This window comes from Eleginops maclovinus, chromosome 17 (assembly GCF_036324505.1).
Source record: "Eleginops maclovinus isolate JMC-PN-2008 ecotype Puerto Natales chromosome 17, JC_Emac_rtc_rv5, whole genome shotgun sequence".
In the NCBI taxonomy this organism is placed as follows: Eukaryota; Metazoa; Chordata; class Actinopteri; order Perciformes; family Eleginopidae; genus Eleginops; species Eleginops maclovinus.
Window position 1 is genome coordinate 9,518,858 of NC_086365.1, and position 19,649 is coordinate 9,538,506.

At 43.4% G+C, this 19,649-nt stretch overlaps 3 protein-coding genes across 3 annotated transcripts; 2 read left to right on the top strand and 1 right to left on the bottom strand.

The window, feature by feature from the left end:
- Positions 1-393: 393 nt before the first annotated feature.
- On the bottom strand, positions 394-7,738 carry ccdc3a (coiled-coil domain containing 3a). Its single transcript, XM_063905076.1, is given in 6 exon segments — positions 394-1,697; positions 4,980-5,092; positions 5,095-5,156; positions 5,537-5,759; positions 5,762-6,848; positions 7,396-7,738. Coding segments are annotated over 5 exon segments (1,035 nt in total). The 5' UTR covers positions 6,093-6,848; positions 7,396-7,738; the 3' UTR covers positions 394-1,391.
- On the top strand, positions 7,369-12,792 carry optn (optineurin). Its single transcript, XM_063905073.1, has 13 exons — positions 7,369-7,536; positions 8,296-8,420; positions 8,549-8,748; positions 8,890-9,048; positions 9,219-9,403; positions 9,587-9,689; positions 9,779-9,894; positions 10,039-10,188; positions 10,557-10,641; positions 10,727-10,885; positions 10,963-11,105; positions 11,311-11,393; positions 11,738-12,792. Exons 2-13 carry the CDS (start codon positions 8,300-8,302, stop codon positions 11,848-11,850), a joined length of 1,617 nt encoding a protein of 538 aa, XP_063761143.1. The 5' UTR covers positions 7,369-7,536; positions 8,296-8,299; the 3' UTR covers positions 11,851-12,792.
- A 274-nt stretch (positions 12,793-13,066) lies between these two features.
- mcm10 (minichromosome maintenance 10 replication initiation factor) lies at positions 13,067-19,411 on the top strand. The gene is given in 19 exon segments (XM_063905072.1): positions 13,067-13,280; positions 13,933-13,977; positions 14,055-14,188; positions 14,190-14,334; positions 14,414-14,584; positions 14,709-14,849; positions 15,502-15,676; positions 15,757-15,922; positions 16,142-16,309; positions 16,441-16,557; positions 16,629-16,825; positions 16,957-17,051; positions 17,259-17,372; positions 17,531-17,988; positions 18,399-18,518; positions 18,621-18,734; positions 18,864-19,009; positions 19,083-19,125; positions 19,207-19,411. Coding segments are annotated over 18 exon segments (2,592 nt in total). The 5' UTR covers positions 13,067-13,280; positions 13,933-13,970; the 3' UTR covers positions 19,288-19,411.
- Positions 19,412-19,649: the final 238 nt, after the last annotated feature.

Below are 19,649 nucleotides of genomic sequence, written 5' to 3' on the forward strand. Positions count from 1 at the left end.
TTTGAAGTGGTCTTGTGATGTGACGCTCCTCTCCTCCCTCCACAGCTTAAGTTTTCCAGACTGAATCAGAAGAATATTTCAGCGACATCCTGCTGTTCAGAACATTGCTGCCCACACAAACACATTCCAGTCACTTGATGGACCAGACATGCACACACACACACACACACACACACACACACACACACACACACACACATCCCTTTCTCTCCCTGTAAGACACACATACACACATACAATGTCTCCTATGATCCTAACCTCTCTTAACACTCTCTGCGTGATGCTGATCCGCTTGATGCGTGTGGCTATTTGTTTTTTCTTTACCCCATTGAACCACATGTTAATAGATGTTAAAACATTGTCACGCACCGATGTTCATCCAAGTTCAATATTTATGCATAAAAACAGACATATAAAAATATCCATACATAAACTCACGTTTCAAACTGTGAAAAAAAACGAATAATAAATGAACCTTCCTAGTTTCAGCAATCTCTGCTAACAATGGGTCAGGGAAAGTTGAATAATCATTCAAAAGTAATGTTTCTTGACATTGGTTCACCAGGCCATTGTAACATTTGGTTGTTGAGCTGTTGGCTGTGGCAAGTTGTCTTACAATATGTTTCAAAAGGCTGCATCAATGTGTAACATTTTATATTGTTAGGATTTCTTCTTAACATATTTAAGAACCCAGACCAAGTTAACCCAAAGACATCATTTGGGTTATGTGTAAGACTTAGTAAATATAGCAGTATACAACTATTTTCACATGTTGACTCAACCTGACCCCATAAAGTAAATGATGAATTGAAACTCTACCTTTGAATGTTTTAAAATCTAAAGGGTTTTTGATTGAGCACTCCAAAACACTCCTGCTGTAACTACCAAAGCTCAACCCTGTCTCCTAAAAAATAGGTTCCCAAACTATTTAACTGTAATAAACAAACTTAATATTGAACAAAAGTATGTTTCACTCGACGAGAATAACAACACGGTTATGTTGTAGGAGAACATACGTTTTCGGAGACTAAACTGCTCAGCTTTGCTTTGTGTTTGTGATCAGGCCTGCACAAGCACAGAGTGGCTACTGTGTCAAATCAGCAGAGCAACAGTAATGCTCCACCTGAAAGAGCAATCATGGAAAAAGCAAATGATTCTCTTTCAGGGAGCATGTGAGGACCAGGAATGCCCCTGAAACTCACTTTTGTATGAGCGCAACCAGGGAAACTATAGAGAAAATAAAACTTTTATTTACAAGAAACCTAAGTAGATCATTACTTTGTTTGGGACAGTAGATATGTCTTTGTCTCTCACACAGAGACCGCCCAGCAGTCTCTGGTCCTCCACGGCCATTTTTCAGTCCAGGTGGCTGGCAGTTAGAGGCAGGAAAACTAAAGTTTCATTCTCTTGTGTATTGTCGTACTTGCATAACGCCCAGGTAGAGGCTCCTCTGGTGTGATGGCGTTGAGATGATGCCCCACCTTCCACTCCGCAGCCTTCAACTTCCCCTGCAGCTCCTTTGCCTGCTGCTCGGCCTTTCGTGCAGCCTTGCGGGCATTCCTCAGGGATCGCTTCACCTTCCGAACGCGCTCCTTCAGCTGCCGGTTCCTCCTCTCCGCCACTTCCAGGCGCTCGTGCATCTTGCGGCCTCGCTCCTCCTCCTCGAACAGTGCGGCCTGCACTGAGGAACAAAGCAGCTGGGGAAAACAGGACAGATGTTAACAATCGGAAGGGGTTGTTTTCTTTACAGGCAAACATAACTGTTGTGAAGAACTAGTTGTCCTCTGCTTGTGTTGTGTGGTAGCTGTGACTTTCCCAGCAGCCTCGAGAGAATCTTTCTCCCTTTGATGTCCACAGTTCTGTTTTTCTCCTTTGCAGCCTCACACACTTGGATGGAGGGATGATGAGGGACTACTGGAGGTCCTGACCCTCGTCCTTTACATTTACCCCCACAAGCTCCCTGATACCATGTTTCACCCCCTTCTCCTCCCTTCCCTCCCAGACAATATGAGGGTCATGCACTTCGATGTCAGGGGCCCTAATCTTTCATGTCATTGGTAGACCACAGCTGACCTCAGGCAGAAGGGTGACCAAGTGAAAACAGGTGTCTTCACGTTCGACTGCACTCATAATATCCTACAAACCTAGGAAAATCTAGATGAACGTACAACCATGCTCATCAAAAGTGTTATTTGAGTTCTGAAGAGTAAGGCGGATACTGTTATTTTAACATGCAACAAAGGATATTTTTTCAATGTAGTTTTAATGTTCTAAATACAATGACTACAGCAAAGCATAAACATGAGAGAGAGGGTTATCCAAAAACAACAACTGAGCCTTTAAAGGAAGTCCCTCTCCCACCATCTATCCAAACAAAAATCTAATCCAGATTAAATAAAATCAGTATTTTTTTTTCCAACAGTTCCAACACTATCTCGTGCTCAAAGGAAGGCTCTCAGTTGGGCGCCCACACACACACACACACACACACACACACACACACACACACACACACACACACACACACACACACACACACACACACACACACACACACACACACACACACACACACACACAGACAACCAGCACCTGTCAAAATATCCGGGTGGTACCTGCCTGCTGTTAAGCATCATCTGTATAAACAGAATTTAGAAGATATGTAAAGAAACATGCATGTACAAAATACCCTCATATTCAAGTACACAACCATGTTTTTAAAAAAAGGAATGTGTCTTTTGTCTAAAATACTTTTCTATTCAAATTAAGGAGGAAGGATTGTCATATTGTATTATCATGGGATCTTTCATATAAAGTGGCACAGAGTAAACTTTTGAACTTACAATGGAATAAAAGGCCTCCATGTAGAATGAATGAACCGCCCCTGGTGACTCCTCAATGTTGTTTTTGGAGAGACAAACCTCAGTAGAGATGAAGGTTTTAAGCTTCCTTTAGCTCATGGTTTTGGTTTAACTGTCTTTCGCTGAGTTTCCCTGCTCTCATAGAGTGAATGACAAAGTTGCCTCTCGATGCCTCTTTTTTTTTTGCAGACTTTTGATTCCTCTTTCAAACTTTATTTAAAGACACAAAACAAACCCTGCACACACACTCCATTCCACACACATACACAAATGCATTCATGTCTTTAAAGCCTCACCATTGAAGTCAAATAGACTCTTTATTCATCAAGCTGGAACTCCAGAACAGGAACATGTTGCATAAAAGGTGAATGAGAGTCCCACAACTTGTTAGAAGTGTTAACAACTGGAGTAACCCTTACAATCTAATCATAAGATTGCATGTATACATTGGAATTGTGCTGATGTAGCAGTATTTGGAGAATGTGCTTCTATCTTGCTGCAGCCCTAAGTGCAAAAGTAAATAATAATCAGAAAAAAGACAGAATGTCTAAAATAAAAACAAGATATCTGTAACAAACAGTGAGCCTACAGCAGCATCATGGTCAAAGCTGTCCTGCTGATAAGAGGAGGCTTTGACAGAAGTTAATTAAAGGTTCTGGCAGAGAAGTGGCGGAAGTCTATAGCTTTTCCTTTTGGAGGGGTGTCTGGTTCCCATGAGGCTAAAACCAGAAGCACACAACTTTACAGGATGCTTGGTGTTTAAACTCCAGCTGAACCGTGTATGGAAACCTCAGCGCAGAGACATCTCCAGAGATCCTTTATTAAGATAGTGAAATTAGATCTGTTGCTTTTAATTCCATTTTAATTAGAGTCAAGCAAAACAACAGGAGAGAGAGTTTTTCTCATGTCGTAAATATGATTAAAAAAAAGACAAACATGGAGGTAGCGGCAGAAGGTCCATCCATTTCATCCTTCTCCATACATTCCTGTTACAAAACACCTGTTTTGCCCCGCCCTGCCTGGAGGTCACGGCCTCTACATGCAAGTGCCTGTCCTTTAAATGAGCGAGCGGCGTCTGCTTTTCTCATCTTTACTATATACCTTAGAGCCTGCAGGGCAAAGCAGTAAAGGAAGCCAGAGGAAGACGCCTCTCCTCAAGTTTTGAAGTTTTGACTTGACGATAAACAAAATGCCATAAATTCATTTGGGAAGCATTAACCCATCCTGCTCAACATCAAGGTCTGCCCTATACTGTAGGTATTTGTTATTCTTCCAAGGATTATACCAGTGGAAACGTGGCAACTTCTAGGCAAAGTCTTTGACTGATCTAGCCTTTCAGGAGTCAGCTCTAAATGAAGTCAAATCTAACAGCACTGGAGTATCTGTCACGTTTCAAACTCTAATATTGTGTCTTAACTTAGCAGACTTCAAGTCTTTATCTCTGACACAAACCCGGGGAATTTCTGTAAATGTAGTGAAAAGCTCAACAGCTGCCCTGGTATCCCTCCTAATTGAGGGCCAAGACTTGCGCAGCGGCCGTGCCCTGTCTTGTCTGAAGTACGACCCTCACAGCTCAATCAGAGCAGGAGTGATAGCAGATCTGTTGACAGGGTTCAGCTTATCTCTGGTCCCAGGTCAGCGGCTTTTGCTTCATGCTGCTAGAAACACAGGCTGCAGACGGACACATATTCAAACTGCTGCAGACGTCAAAGATGTGGATCTGTGCTATCTGACCTTTGACCTCTGGAGAGCCAGTATCCTGTCTGCCTGAGGAGCCAGACCGATAAAACAGCAACTGTTTTAATCTTTAACTGTTGATAGCATGTGACCAATCCCATGCCGGGGATCTTTTTTTTATCAACTTTTGATTACCAAAGTTATCCTCTATTTCTCTATTGTTTTGAACAAGGAGTGCGTGTGCCTGTGTGTGTGTTTTTGACTGTCAATCTGTTATCTCAGTCGTAAGGCGATGGTGTTAGGTTTGTTTACTTCCTCTGTAAACAACAGAAAAGCTGACCTGACTTTTAGTTTTTTAAACATCATGCTGCATGGCAATGCTCAGGGTTACAGCTCTTGGTAGCATGGTACCTGTGCATGAACAACAATGTGTCGACCTACCCTGCTGTCCTCCTGGTGTTCCCATTCAGGGCTGAAGGTGTGGAAAGGCTGGCTCCCCTGGGTGCAGTTGGAGAACTGGAAGAGGCTGGAGAACATGCGTCTGTTGTCGTTGTGTCTTGGAAGATGGCATCCTGGAAGTTGACACCATGGGGGAGGATGTTGTAGTTCTCATCCATCCTGCAGAGGAGATAAACGGGAACACTGAGCAGGAAGTACTGGGATGTACAGAAGGAGCTGTTTTGGTATCTAAAGATATTTAATGAGCATGTAGTTTGCATTCTTCTTCTGCAAAATAAGCATCAACAAGAGCAGTAAGAAAGATAAAAGTGACAGTGGAAATATATTTCAAGTGTCACTTCATGGAAATATACTCTGTAACAAAGAGACAAACGATGCATGTTTTGCCCAAGCTTGCTTTGCAAAGTACAAATGGGATGCTGTCTAACTTTAATGGCAACAATCAAATGTACTCTAAGCTGTTGTATGTACAGTTTGAATTGGAATTTAAGTCCCATGTATGTTTCAACTATTTAGATGAATGTGTCCAGGCAGCTCACCTGAGGAAGAAAAAGTAGGAGTTGTTCTCCATCACGGTGTGGGACTGGCACGAAAGATAGCCCAGCCCGGTCAGGTTGAGCCTGGATCCAGAGGGCACCTCCAGCATGCTGCCCCAGGCCTGATCGCACAGCATCTCCACTTCTGCAGAGTACAGCAGCCCTTCTTCTGCGCCTTCGTACCCATACCCGAAGCCGAATGGCAGCGAGTTGTACAGGCTGCCGCCCCGCCGCCCAGGGGCTCCCGGTGGATCGCCAGGACCCGGGCGTACACGATGATCTCCGCCAGCTCAGCCCGGCAGCCTTCGCTCAGTGGCCGCCACTCAGAGGGGAGCTGACAGCCGTGCGTAAAAGTTTCCAGAAGCGCAAAAACGCCAAGCGCTGCGAGTAGGAGAGACATAGGAAACATCCCGAAGAGCTTCAGAAAGGTTACAGGTCTGGTGTAACCCCGGTGGTGATGCTTCACTTGAGAAAGGAAATGTAATGTTTCTAATTCATGCTGGAGGGCAGTACATTCCAGCAGCCAAGTTACAGAAGTTGAGTTAAAAAATGGAACCATGGAATCACACACTTAATGGTTTCATGAACGTTCTAATTAACCAACAACTCTAATCACAAAGTTATTTCAAAAACACAAAATCGAACAGAGTGATTTGGTCCATAAACACCAGATGCAGACTTAGATCTCCTCGATCCCACAATCTTAAAAAGGGTCAGATCTGTTTGCAGAAATGCATTACACTCCAACCTGCTGCTGTGTTCCTGATGAATGCTCCTCCTCTGTCTGACTCTGTACCTCCTCTGACAGTCCGCTCTGCCTCTTCTCTCAGTCTGCACCTCCTCTTAGTCTGCTCCTCTAAGTATGTAGGCCTTTATCAATAATGTGAACGGGTTACATATGAAACACAAGGTACTTTTTGTAGTTTAAAGCCTCTAATAGTTTACATGTATGTGCATGTGTGACACCCAGTAGGCACTTTTGTCATTTGCTTTAACTACCGCCAACATTGCAGCAGTGTTAATCTTTGCAGCTTTTTATTTAAATGTATAAAACACGGCCATCTATTGGACACTGACATGAACAACATGCATTTATTACAAACATATAAAGCAAATAAATGCTTTGCTTTAGTTTATTACAATCGTTCACATGTTACAGTCACCTTTATTTGTTTTTCTCCAATCATATATATTTAAATTATGATGTTAGTTTTGGTGTTTTCTGTTTACAGGGTGACGGCTGAGGTAATTTCCCAACCTCACGTGCCACTGTTTGAGCGACGTCACTGCAAGGAAGTGGAGACCTTCGTAAATTCTGTGTGGACCAGAAGTAAGACACATTAGCTTTCATAATAAGAGCATACATCGGAAGCTGATTGAATAAATTTGCCTTACATTTCAAAACCTAGATTCATAATATAATTCGACTCAATAATTAGAATAGAATTGAATAATTTGATTGACTACAACGAAATAAAGCAGTTTCCCAAATATAAAAAAAGTTAGGCTGAAATAAAATGTCGTTTCATAGTAATGGATGAAACAAAATGTATATCATGAACATAATGGCATAATTAATTAAAATACAACAATACAACATATCATTTATGAAAGGGGCTACATATCGAGTTGTCATACGTCAGGCCTAATATTTGTTATATAAGTTTGAAAATGTATGTTGATGCTAATAGTTTCGTACATTTATCTAAGCAAAAATGTGTATTGTTGTTATACCAGAGTTTGTGTGTACATGATCACTGTGGTACTACTAGCCAAAGTTTTCTCCGATAAAAGGGTTGAATAATTTGTCTACCTCTGAATGTGGTTGACCATGCAACATGCTTTATTTTGAAAGCGCTCACCGGAAATGCTCTATGTCTCGACTTTGCTCCACAAGCCGCAGGACCTGAAGGTTGATAGAGACTGTCGGACAGTGCTGTTGTTGTTGTTGTTGCTGTGAATCTCTGACCATCAGACTGAGAGCAGTTCCAGGTCCTCAGCAGGTGAGAGTAGCTCTTCTTCCTATCTCCCCGCGCTGTGACGCACTTGAGAGTACATCGGTGTTGTGTAAGTTACTGTAACTTTTCAGTGTTTCCCCCGGACAGGCCCGCATAAAGAAAGCGAAACTATCACTATACGTCTATTTAAAAACAAATCACTACCCATTTCTACATAGGAACAGTGTGTAGTATTCAGTAGCATATTTCCCACTGTGTTCACTTTAGTGTCCCTACAGTTGTGCCATGATATGTCCTATGTTATGATTGTTATTGATTGATGATTTTTGTTAGAAGTGTTAGTATTGGTGTTGATATTATTATGTATTGGTTATGTGAGTTGAACAATGCAGTACACTACATGGTGTTTAACGTACAGCTGTGTTATTGTTAATCATCAAGTGATTACGTGGTTTCCTGAGTAGTTCGTGTATGCTGCTTTTCTGCTGACGTCATATCGTCAATTGGTATCAACCTTGTAACTCAGGGTGTGGGACATAAATCCCATCCGCCATACAGTTGCATAGTTATAGTTTTTAGAACTTACTTTACAAACACAAATCATGATGAATGCAGATAAGCAAAGTGATTGAAAAGCAAGGAAGTTAGTGTGTCTTCATTACATTGAAATGTTGTTTATTAAATGTAAGACACAAGGTCTAAAGGAAGTTCACCTGTACTATTTCCTCTCATAATTACTGTGTCATGAGCAATATTATATCAATTTTCAATCTCTTCTCTCCTCCTTAATGCCTTTGATCTCAGCATCATGGCGTCTGAAGGCCCTGTGATGAATGGCGACATTTCTCGCTCTCACAGTGAGTGCGGCACGCTGGAGGAAACGCTGCAGCAGATGAACATCCTTATCCAGGAGAACCGGGACCTGAAAGGTGAGACAAGCTTTCCTGACTGATGTGTTTCCTTTTGGCTCATGTCAGGGAGGAGTTTTATTGTTTTAATGTGATAAGCAGCTTTCAGTTGAGTTATAATTGAAATTCTCTATGTGTGTCTTGTTCAGAGGCCCTGCGGCAGACCAACCTTACGATGAAGGAGCGTTTCGAGGGTCTGTCTGCTTGGCGGGAGAAGCAGCGGGAGGAACGGGACTTCCTGGAGTGCAAACTGGAGGAGGCTCGGGGTCGCATGGAGGCTCTGACCGCCCAGAACCAGGAGCTGAACAAGAAAAAGGGAGAGGAGGGGGGGACAGGAGGTGGTCACCTGGTGAGGGTGTAATTCTGATCATTTGTGAAGTATTAGATGTTACATATTGGGATTTTTTCAAATGATCTTCATTTTATGACGTGTTCCTCAATTAAATATCTAATTGCATTGTAACCAAATTGCTTCTTCCTCTGTCTCCAGGCTGCGTCTTCCAATCACAGTGCAGAGCTGGATGCCCTGCGTGCCCAGGTTGCTCGCCTACAGGCAGAGAAGAACGACCTGGTGGCCATGAACTCTGAACTGCAGCTGAAGGCCGAGCAGGACTCGCAGGACTCCTTCATTGAGGTTTACAAAGTCTCGGTGAGTAGTAACCGATGTCTGCACTTAAACCCACCAACATAATGTTTTACTATCATACATATTACAATTTTCACATGCTATAGAAAATAAATCCACATCATATTTCAATCTACTATTTTGATGGAATGACACACGGCTGGAGAGCAAATGTCGGCTGTTTTTCTTCTCAGGATGGAGGTGTGGACGGCTTGAACACTGTGTGTGGTTTGGAGCGCAGCAGACACTCAGAGCTGAGCATGACGGGGTCCCGACTGGAAGGCGAGGAGACGACCGTCAGCCAGCTGCTGCAGTCTCTGAGGGACGAGACGCAGCGGGCTGAGGGGCTGCAGACCCAGCTTCAGTCTGCTTCTGCCAGGTACAGCACCACAACACTGCTGAGAGAGATATGATGCCATGTTATAATCTAATATTATTCTTATCATTGTTATCATTATAATTTTCACTTCATCATGAAAGCTTAAACGTTTTATTTGATGTGTTTTTTGTTTCATCTTGAACTGTTCCTCTGACATATGTTTTAAAACTAATGATCTGACAGAATAAAGGAGCTAGAGGAGAGGAAGTCTAATGTGGATGAATCAACACAGACCAGCCAAGCAGAGGCTACAGACACCAAGCAGGATTCTGGGAAAGAAGAAAAGGTATTTAGAGGTAGAGGATCACTGGTGTGTCAGTGCGAGGTTAGTTTTCGTTATTGTAATGTTTGTGTGTCATGGTGCAAATATTTTAGGCAGCATCTGAGGTGGAGAACATGAAGTCTCAGATGATGACGCTGTTTAAAGAACTGCAGCAGGCCCAGAGCAAGCTGGATGAAGCAGAAGGCATGAAGAAGAACCTGCAGGACAGGTCAGGCCAACACACACACACACACACACACACACACACACACACACACACACACACCATGATATCAATCTTTAATGTGCAATACATTTAGTAAAATGAGCCAACGACAATGACACATCCAACACCAAGTGCTCTCGTGTGCAGATGTCGGGAGGTGGAGCAGGACGTGGTCACTCTGAAGGCTCAGCTGGCCGATAAACAGGAAGTCTTGTCTGAAAACGATCGGCTGAAGCTGCAGGTGGACAGCATGCAGGCTCAGAACCAGCTGGAGCAGAGGAAGACAGGAGAGGAGAAGTCAGAGGACACACACACACACTAACCCTTTTTGACTGTGCAGGATGAATTTAAAATTTGTATTCTTGTTTATGACACTGATTTTACCGTAAACCCGCTTCATTCCTTCCTTCATCCCTCCCTCCCTCTCTGTCTTACTTCCTCCCTTCCTTCCTTCATCTTTCCGTTCATCCTTCCGCCCTTCTTCCCTCTCTCCCTTCCTTTCCTTTCTTTCCTCCTTCCTTCCTACTGTACCTTCCTGTCTTCCTTTCTTCCTTCCTTCCTCCCTTCCTTCCTTCCTACCTTCCGTCTTTCCTTCTTCCTTCCTTCCTCCCTTTCTTCCGTCCTTCCTTCCTTCTTTCCCTTTTTCCTTCATCCTTTCCTCACAGGAACAACTTGACCCTTCTGAAGGATGCATACACCAAGCTGTTTGAAGACTACAATGAACTAAAAGAGGAGAAGAAGAAGAGGGAGGTCAGTTTATGAAGCATAACGAGGAGCCTTTAAGCAACAGATTACTTATTACCTAGTTTAAAGTATTTGAAATGTGGTGTTGCAGTCTAAGCTGGTGCCGAAGGAGGTGGCGGAGCAGCTGCAGGAACGTCTGACTGCCGCTGAAGAGGCCCTGGCTGCCAAACAGACCCACATCGATCACATGAAGCAGGAAATGTTCAAAAAGGAGGAGGAGCTGGGCACCATTTCCGTGTTCAAGGCTCAGGTAAGTGGCTTTCAGGCCAAGCATCTGTCGTCCATCAGCCCACAGTATGTTTCATCAAGTGCTCTGTTGTTGTGCAGGCTGAGGTCTACTCCTCGGACTTCTACGCAGAGCGGGAAGCGAGGGAGAAACTCCACGAAGAGAGGGAGCGTCTGGCAGCTCAGCTGGAGTATGTTAAGAAGCAGAACAACCAGCTGCAGGAGGAGATGGACTCCATGGGCAGGTGAGGAATCAAACACCATTTACACACTGTGAGTGGGAACAACTGCATCATAAGGGCAACAAGGACCCATGTGGGAAATAAATATAAACAAGTATATAGTTTATTTGTTTGGGTATTAAATAGTCAAAGCACAAATTCTATGGCTAATCACTTTATCATTCACATCATAAATAATTAGAGTTATTTGCCTTGTGTTTGTCCACAGACGCTCACTGACCGAGATGCAGAAGAGACACATGTCACTGGGAGGAAATTCACAGGGACCCGCCGCCTCTCTGGTTGGGAGAGGTACAGCTCGTTTCCATTTCCTGAGCGTTGCCTTACAAGCATACTTGCTCTTAACATTTGTAAAATTAATTTCATCATTTTGGGTAAATGTTTGTTTTCTTGCCCAGTTAGTTGTAGGGGTTTATACTGTTTACTTAGCTTAGCATAAAGACTGGAAGCAGGAAACAGCTAGCTGGAACTATTTCTTGGATATTCTGCAGTCTTATTGTAACTTGGAGGTTGTTGACAGTTAACACTTCGCAAATTAGAAGCAAAACAAGCATGTAAATCCATAAAAAAAACAGTTTTTGCATCACAGTTGTCCTCTATGTGTTCAGGTTATAATCTGTGCCTCTGACTCTCAGGTACGGACTGGCAGCATCAGGGAAATATTCCCGAACACGCGTGTCCCAAGTGCAATGAGGTCCTGCCAGACCTGGACTCCCTGCAGATCCACATCATGGACTGCATCATCTAGAAAACCACCATTACAAGCTTCAACAATAATCTGAGTCTTCCTCCTCTTTATCTGTACTTCTTCTCAGATCCCTGAGACTTGGTCACACTGGGCCTCATTCACCAATATCTTCCCAAGTTTGTTCCAAAGAAAAGTTTCATGTTGTGTTCTGAACCTGGAGAATTTTTCATAATGATCCTGTTTGTCTTCACATTCTGAAGGTGCATGCCAGTTGATCTTGATAAACAGGTAAACGCCCCATAAAGAGTTCCAGACTGCAGGGCCATGTGTGTGGAAACTGAACACTCTTCAGTTTCTGTTTTAGTGAAGAGAGAAGGCAAGACTATCCAGACTAAAGTCTAAAGAGATTCTACAGGAAGGGGGCGCCAGACAAGCTTATATGTCGCCTGTGGTGAAAAACAAAGAATGAGGCCCTATCACTCTGGTACAGCAACACAACTTAATTTAAATATAATTGAGGGTTGCTTATAAAGATTTGGACTATAACAAACTACTAGGTTTTGTTTTGCTTTTGTCTTTGACACAATCCGTTAATGACTGTGATGACTGGTATGAAGCTGTAGATGAACATCTCCAACCCTTTGGTAAGATTTGAGCAATGAGCTGTCTGTAATGCACACTTTACAGTTTGTATTGGTTAACCAAGTATTTGGTTGCAGAAGGCTATTTTTTTGTATTGTCTTGTTATGAAAATCTTAATCTTTGTTGTTTCCTTTGAGAGGACATTTTAGCAAATGGCTGTGGTTGATGGTTGTGGGAAACAGCACGAAACATATAGGCACTTTATTATAAAGAAATGTACCCGTTATTATATTTTGATGTAGTTAACTTGTTAATATGGTATGTCTATGAGCACGATGCTCCAATACCCTGCTGATTATAAGAGATTTATGATTCTATGTTGTAATTATCTCAAAGAAAATAAAATGATATGCAAGTTTCTGTCTGTATTCGTTATATTCCACCTCAAAAAAAGAAAGATTAATACGCCGACTACGTATTTGAAGAGCACTTTTTTTAGAATAATAGGTTAAAGGTTAAATGGACCTATACATAGTCAAATTGAGACGTTATACTCTGTATGTTTAACTATACAAATAGATTTAAACGATTTTGAAACATGATCGTTTTACTGTTAAAAAATACACACGTTGTTTTAGTCAGGCACATTACTGGGCAGCTGGCGGAGCTTTGACAACACAGAGGGTCCTTCGTTTAGCGCCAGTTTCGACTTCTCCCTCTCGCTGCAGGCAGCAGCTTGTAAATAAGACTAGATTCATGTGTAATTGTGTCTAAAATAACCTGTTACTTCTATCAAACTACGCAGAGGGCTGCGTGGTGACAAAGCAACATATTGACAGCTTGGACGTAGCTGTAAAAGTTGCAATTGAGCTAATACAGGACACAAGGCTGTAACAGCGGAACCAGAGGTACGTTTCATTGTCTTTAGGCATACTCGTACATACATGGACTGCTTAATTTTTAAGAAAGATGGAAAATGCGATCATATCATCTGCACATTCCTAGGAGAACAGGCTGTTAAATTAAATTATACATTGAAAGATTCCCAGCAGTGTACACAGTCTAAAATGTCATTTGCATACTGTGTTCGTGCAGTCAATAGAGTCACAGAACACACAGTGGGTAACATACAGTGTGCTTCTACAGCCAACTCAATATACCATTGTGTTAAAGTTTGCATAAGAGCATCGGGACATTTTTACAATGTGTTGCGAGCGACTGGAAAGGACAATTAAAACACCAACACTTAAAGGAGAGTCTTCAACATATATGATAACTAAACAAATTGGATGTAACAAAATATTTCACAAATATACACACATTGAAAGGGGATGTACAAAATGTGATGCAAGATGAGAGACATTTGGTTTGTAGGACGGAGAAGCTTCTTTGTCAAATCTTAGACTGTTTAACACTTAAGTGAAAAGTATTATATTATATTTAAAGTTCTTGTTATTGAAAAGAGTCCGAGCATGCAGATCTAGTTTTTGTTTTCTGAGGTTGCTAGAGTTTTTCCATCGCTCCTCATAGCAATATGTCTGCCTTCTTGTTGGTCACCAGATCATCTGAAATCAGCCCCATCACCAACATTCCCTAAAATGGACAGTAAGTATGATGGCCTTTAACACACATTAAAGTCTGGCTCTATGAACAGCTGAAAACACTCAGTCTTCTTTGTGCAGGCGAGGATGATCTGGACATTCTGACGGCACTGCTGGCTGAGAATGAGGGGGTCGAAGAAGAACAGGGGGGTCAGGAGCAGGCAGACGACTTGGATGGCCTGTTTGACGGCGACGGTGGGGAGGAGGAAGAGTACAAAGATGGCTTACAGGAGGAAAAAGCAAGATGTGGAGTCAGAAGACGTAATGTCGGATCTTTTTGGAGACGTGGATGACATTGAAAATGAAGGAGAAGACACTAAAGGAAATGAGAGCCTCAACAAGTCCAAGGAGGACTTGCAAGGTTTGTGCCACTGAAGTCTCTAAAAGTTAATGTGCAATGTAGTATATGCATTTACGAGCTGCTTGTCTTGCTTCCTCAGATGAGCTGAGGCAAATGCAGGAGAAGATGCAGCGGTTGCAGCAGCAGCTGGAGGCGAGTCAGAAGATTTCCACGCCATCTTCCACTCCGGTCAAGACTGCAGGATGCTCAGCTGCTCCCAAACCAATAACCTCCAAACTGCCCCAGGCCAAGAAGACCAAGACACAAGCAGGTGAACATTTTGTTGTTACCCGCCACAGTGGTTAAAGAATCCTGTTTTCCACATACATAACAACACAATTAATTGATAAAAACACACTGCAAACAACTTCAGTCGGTTTCCTGTCTCCCTACAGCAGCAGCACCTGTCTCCACTCCTGTCAGAGCAGGAGGTCCGAAGGTCAAGGAGTCCTCTGACTTTTGTGATCAGCTGACAAATGCTGACTCGTTCAAACGCAAACCCAGGGTAGCTCATCCCAAAGCCAGCACATCACCAGGTAAGGCTGCGACAACATTATCATTTACAAAATGAGCGATTCTGCTTAAAATGTGCGGGCCAAAAGCAAGAATGGCTGCGCCCAATCAAAGCATTGATTACCCCGAAAAACAAACCGAAGCTAAAAAACGTTGCTCGATCCTGTAGTGTGGAAGTGTTTAAGAAAAAGACGCAACAGTGAGGTGCTCTGTGGCCCTTCACTGCTTTGCAATAAAAAGGGTTCCCATTTAAATTAAATTTAAGCACTTTAAAACCTCCAGACCAAAGTCCTGTACAGGGAAAAAGAAAATCCCAGAGTGCACTTCACAAAGCAAAAACGAATAAAAAATAAAAACACAAAATAAACAAGAATAAAAATAACAGTCATATATTAAAAACAATTGATATTAATCTATGTCACGGCAATCTTTTGAAATTTGAGCTCCAGCTGTTTTTTTTTTTTTTTTCATTTCTTTTTAAGAGAAGATGATTTAATACATTTTTTAATATATATTTTTATGATTATTTTTTATAAAGCGGATAGTAGAATTGATTAAAATAAATGTGGTTGGATTAATTAATACAAAAAAATATATTTATTTGTTTATAAAAAAATACCATAAGCTTGGACTGCTACTTTTATGTTCATTTATACGAGTGTGTCTCCTTCACAGAAGAACGAGGTCCTCTGGTGGAGATAAAGCTCGGCGGCACCTTCCAGCCAGCAGAGAGCAGCAGCAGTAAGCGTCTCAGTCCCGCCTCTCAGAGCAGGCCTGGCCCGGCTGCTTCTTCTCTCCTTCCACTTCCTAAGGATGTGGCTGTGGAGAAATACTCAGGACTCCGTCTCAGGTGAGGACACTGAAATGATGCAGACACAGGAACAGTCAGCTGTGCAAAATCTAAAGCTAAATCTGGTCTCTTTTTTTCAGGAGACCGCGAGTTTCCTCCAGCGAGATGGACCGCAAGATGGCCGACCGGCGTCTGATCCGCCTGTCGCAGGTGCCGGAGCGCATGGCTCGGGAGAAGCTTGAGGATAGCGACTGGGTGACGTTTGCTGTGCTTGTCAACAAGGCCACACCACAAAGCAACAGCAGTGTAAGTCGAAGCTCAACCTCCCCCCGTGTTTCCATTTACTGTACAGTTGTAATGAGTTCTTAGGAAAATCTTTTTTGCAATGTCTTGTAACTCTTGTAACTGAAGCAAGGATGCTGCCTCATCCTTAAAAACCATGTTTGTTATCCTAATGCTCTACAACTGACCGCGTTCATGTGTGTGAGTACTGTCCCATTTTGACTGAGCGCTTTCTCTCTGCAGGGCAAAACCTTTAGCATCTGGAAACTGAACGACCTCCACAACCTGGAAGTGTTCGTGTCTCTGCTGCTGTTCGGTGAAGTTCACAAAGAGCACTGGAAGACGGAGCCGGGCACCGTCATCGGACTCCTCAACCCGAACCCCATGAAGCAGAAAGAAGGATATGACGGGGTGAGTGTCAGAGGACAGGATGTACCAACAGAAGATAACACACGGTGCCCTATTGGTCATCGCTTGTTGCTTCCTTACGGTCAGCGGACTCCCCCTTCCTGAGAGTGAACGCTTGTGTTGATCATGTGCAGGTGAGCCTGACCGTGGACAACCCACAGAAGCTGTTGCTGTTGGGGGAAGCTCAGGACTTCGGCACCTGCAAGGCCATGAAGAAGAACGGAGACCCCTGCTCTCAGATGGTCAACCTGGTAAGTGTGTGTCGGTGTCGGTGTCTTTTGGGTTTTTGGTATTGGCTGACACTTGTCTTGTTTCTTTTCAGTACGAGTGCCAGTACTGCCAGTATCACGTCAAGGCCCAGTATAAGCAGATGAGCTCAAAGAGGGCCGAGCTGCAGTCGGCTTTTTCTGGAAAAGCTCCCAACAAGATGAAGGGGAAGGGGGGGAGCCTGAAGGAGCGGCTCTGTCAGGACGGCTTCCACTACGGCGGGGTGTCCTCTGCCGCCTGCGCTGCCTCTTTGTGAGTGATCTTACTTTGTCTATTTCCACCCTGTTGTCTACAACACATTCATTTTGCACTTTGTACCAACAGCAAGAATCTTCCAAAGCCACAGTTCTTTTTACAGATTGTATCTGGTCTGTGTGTTGCAGAACGTCGAACAAAGGCAACCAAGGAACCCAGAAGACTCTGGACAAGCTGTTTGTGAAAGGCTCGGCTAAGCAGCTCAATCAGGCCAAGAGGCTGGGTGAGACTCCCACGCTGCACAAAACCTCTGCTCTGCCACTGCACCAGCCTCTATTTAAATCCCTACCATACACTTTCTCTCTGTGACTTGAGGTTTACCACCTCCAATGAGCCAAAACTATTCTTTGCACACACTTCAGTCATTATCTTGACAATAACCGAAAGGAGAGAACGCTGAACTTATGGCTGTTATTAATGTTTTATTTAGCCATGCAGTCCGGGGAAGTTTCAGGATGTTCAAATGAATTTAAGAGCCTGCTGTCAACGCCGACACCCGGAGCTCTGCAGCTGAAGAAGCACTTGGTACACGGCGGCCAATCAGGTACATGTGCCTTATGAAAACCTCTAAATTTACATTACTGTATTAATGTTTAACCTACATAAATTATTGAAGGTTGCCCTCAGTTTTTAACAATCAATATTAATAATGTTGATAATAAAGTGCCCTCTTCCATTTATTAACGTGCAGTCTATCTTCAGTCCCCAAAAACGGAGATTCAGCTCCATTTCAGTCCATCACCGCCTCCTCCCTGCTGAAGGAGCAGAAAGCCAAGCAGCGGGAGTTCCTGCAGAGCCGCCTGCGGAGGCCAGAGCCGATCCAGAAGAAGGTGCAGAGCTCATTGGGGCCCGGGCCGTCCTCCTCACTGATGTCCCCCAAAGCAGCCTCCGAGGCCACAATGAGCCCCGCCACTCCCCACACCCCGACCCTGGGCCGAGGCTTCTCCGAGGGGGAGGACATCCTCTTTTTTGACGGCAGCCCGCCTCCGGCTCCCGCCCCCATCGCTCTCAGTCTATCAGCCGCCAAGCTGGCTGCTCTGAGGAAGCTGAAAGCCAAAGGGTCGGGACTTAAAAAGGAAGACCCCAACGCTGTGAAGAGGAAGAGGAGCAACAGCAGCGATATCAACGCCCGGCTGGAGAGGAACCTGACCTCAGCCGAAGGTACACAGCCACCCTACATCTCTGTTACACGTATTGTGCACATTATCCCGCTTCTGACACGGCTACATACTGAGCACATCAATAATTTTGACGAAATGATGTATAATTTTGTGTTGATTTGAGTGTACCTGTGTCTTTTACAGCGAACTGCTATATAGAAATAACAGGCTGACCAATCAGCACCCTGTATTCAGCTAAACTGTGTTAGAAATATCTATAACATCGAGCTGATTTAAGATCTTTTCTATGGTACACGCCCCTAAAAATGGCCTAACTTCAAGGCCTGTAATGGTGTGCATGTTTCAGAGATATACTATCAGTTGTGAAACACCTTTTGATCAATAAAGTGTATAATTGTGCTTTAGTGTTCCATTTAATAACCTCATTGTTGCTTGTTCTTACTGTGCAGGCTGAGGAGGAGGAGGAACCAGCTGAGAAAAAGAAGCGAGATCAGCTCCTCTACATCCAGTCAGACGAATTTCAAAAGATCCTAAATGCCAAATCTCGCCATGATGCTGCGCTGCAGGCGGTACGTGTTGCATCGGATAAGTGTTTAGGAACTGTATTTCCTTTTTGAGTTATTTTCTGCAAATCCGTCTGAATTTCTGCCTGTGTTACTGTGCGCTATCAGGCGGAGTACCAGATGCAGGAGAGCTACTTTGATCCTCTGGTGAAGAAAGAGCAGATGGAGGAGAAGATGAAGGGCATCAGAGAGATGAAGTGTCGCGCAGTTACTTGTAGAAAGGTACTGGCTATCAACCTATTTGCTTCAAACACGTATATATGCACTGTTACTGCCTTGGTGTACTAACCATAAACGGCAGCATGGTGGAGATTAAGTTGTTATTTACTTCCCGTGTTCCCTTGCTTCCAGTGTAAGTACACCTACTTCAAACCGGCGGATCGTTGTGTAGAGGAGAACCATGATCTGCGGTGGCACGATGCCACCAAGCGCTTCTTCAAATGTCCCTGTGGACAGAGATCCATCGCTCTGGACAGACTGCCAAACCAACACTGCAGGTAAAAATCTTAACGGCATGTCTTTCACTGAAACAAAATGAGCACTAGTACTAACGCTGCTTCACCCTTTCAGTAACTGCGGTCTGTTTAAATGGGAGCGTGATGGGATGCTGAAGGTAAGCCTCTTTCTGACTCTCGCATTGTCTCGCGTTGTGTGAAAGAAAACACACTGACGTTCTGGTCATGCTTTCTTGCAGGAGAAAAAGGGTCCGAAGATCGCCGGAGAGCTTCTCCAGCCTCGAGGGGAGGAGCACGGAAAGTTCCTCAACAGCAATTGACAGCGGCAGGAGTTCTCTTTGTAATTTAAGCATTTTAGGATTTTTGTATTTGTATGAATTATGTTTATAACATTATAGGTTTATCTTGATGAAGGTTTGATTTCAAATAAGTCGATTAAAGCTTTGCAACATGTCACTTGAAACGCCTGTTTTTCTAAGGGGATAGAATACTGCAGTAATTAGTTTGGGTGCAGATCTGGAAAGTATGAGATCATATAATATTTAAAGAGGACATATAATGTTAATTTTCAGATTCATATTTGTATTTTCTGCCTTTACATGCTTTAAAAAAAGGTATTCATTTTTCTGCAGCACCTCTTTTTACCACCTGTAGTAAACCAAAGCCCAGTCTGCTCTTACTG

Bases quoted from the DNA above. Each gene is read 5' to 3' on its own strand.
- optn (XM_063905073.1), top strand. From the start codon at position 8,300: ATGGCGTCTGAAGGCCCTGTGATGAATGGCGACATTTCTCGCTCTCAC. The intron at 9,895-10,038 runs GTCAGGCCAACA...TCTCGTGTGCAG, and splicing joins AAGAAGAACCTGCAGGACAG to ATGTCGGGAGGTGGAGCAGG. The intron at 10,642-10,726 runs GTCAGTTTATGA...GTGGTGTTGCAG, and splicing joins AGGAGAAGAAGAAGAGGGAG to TCTAAGCTGGTGCCGAAGGA.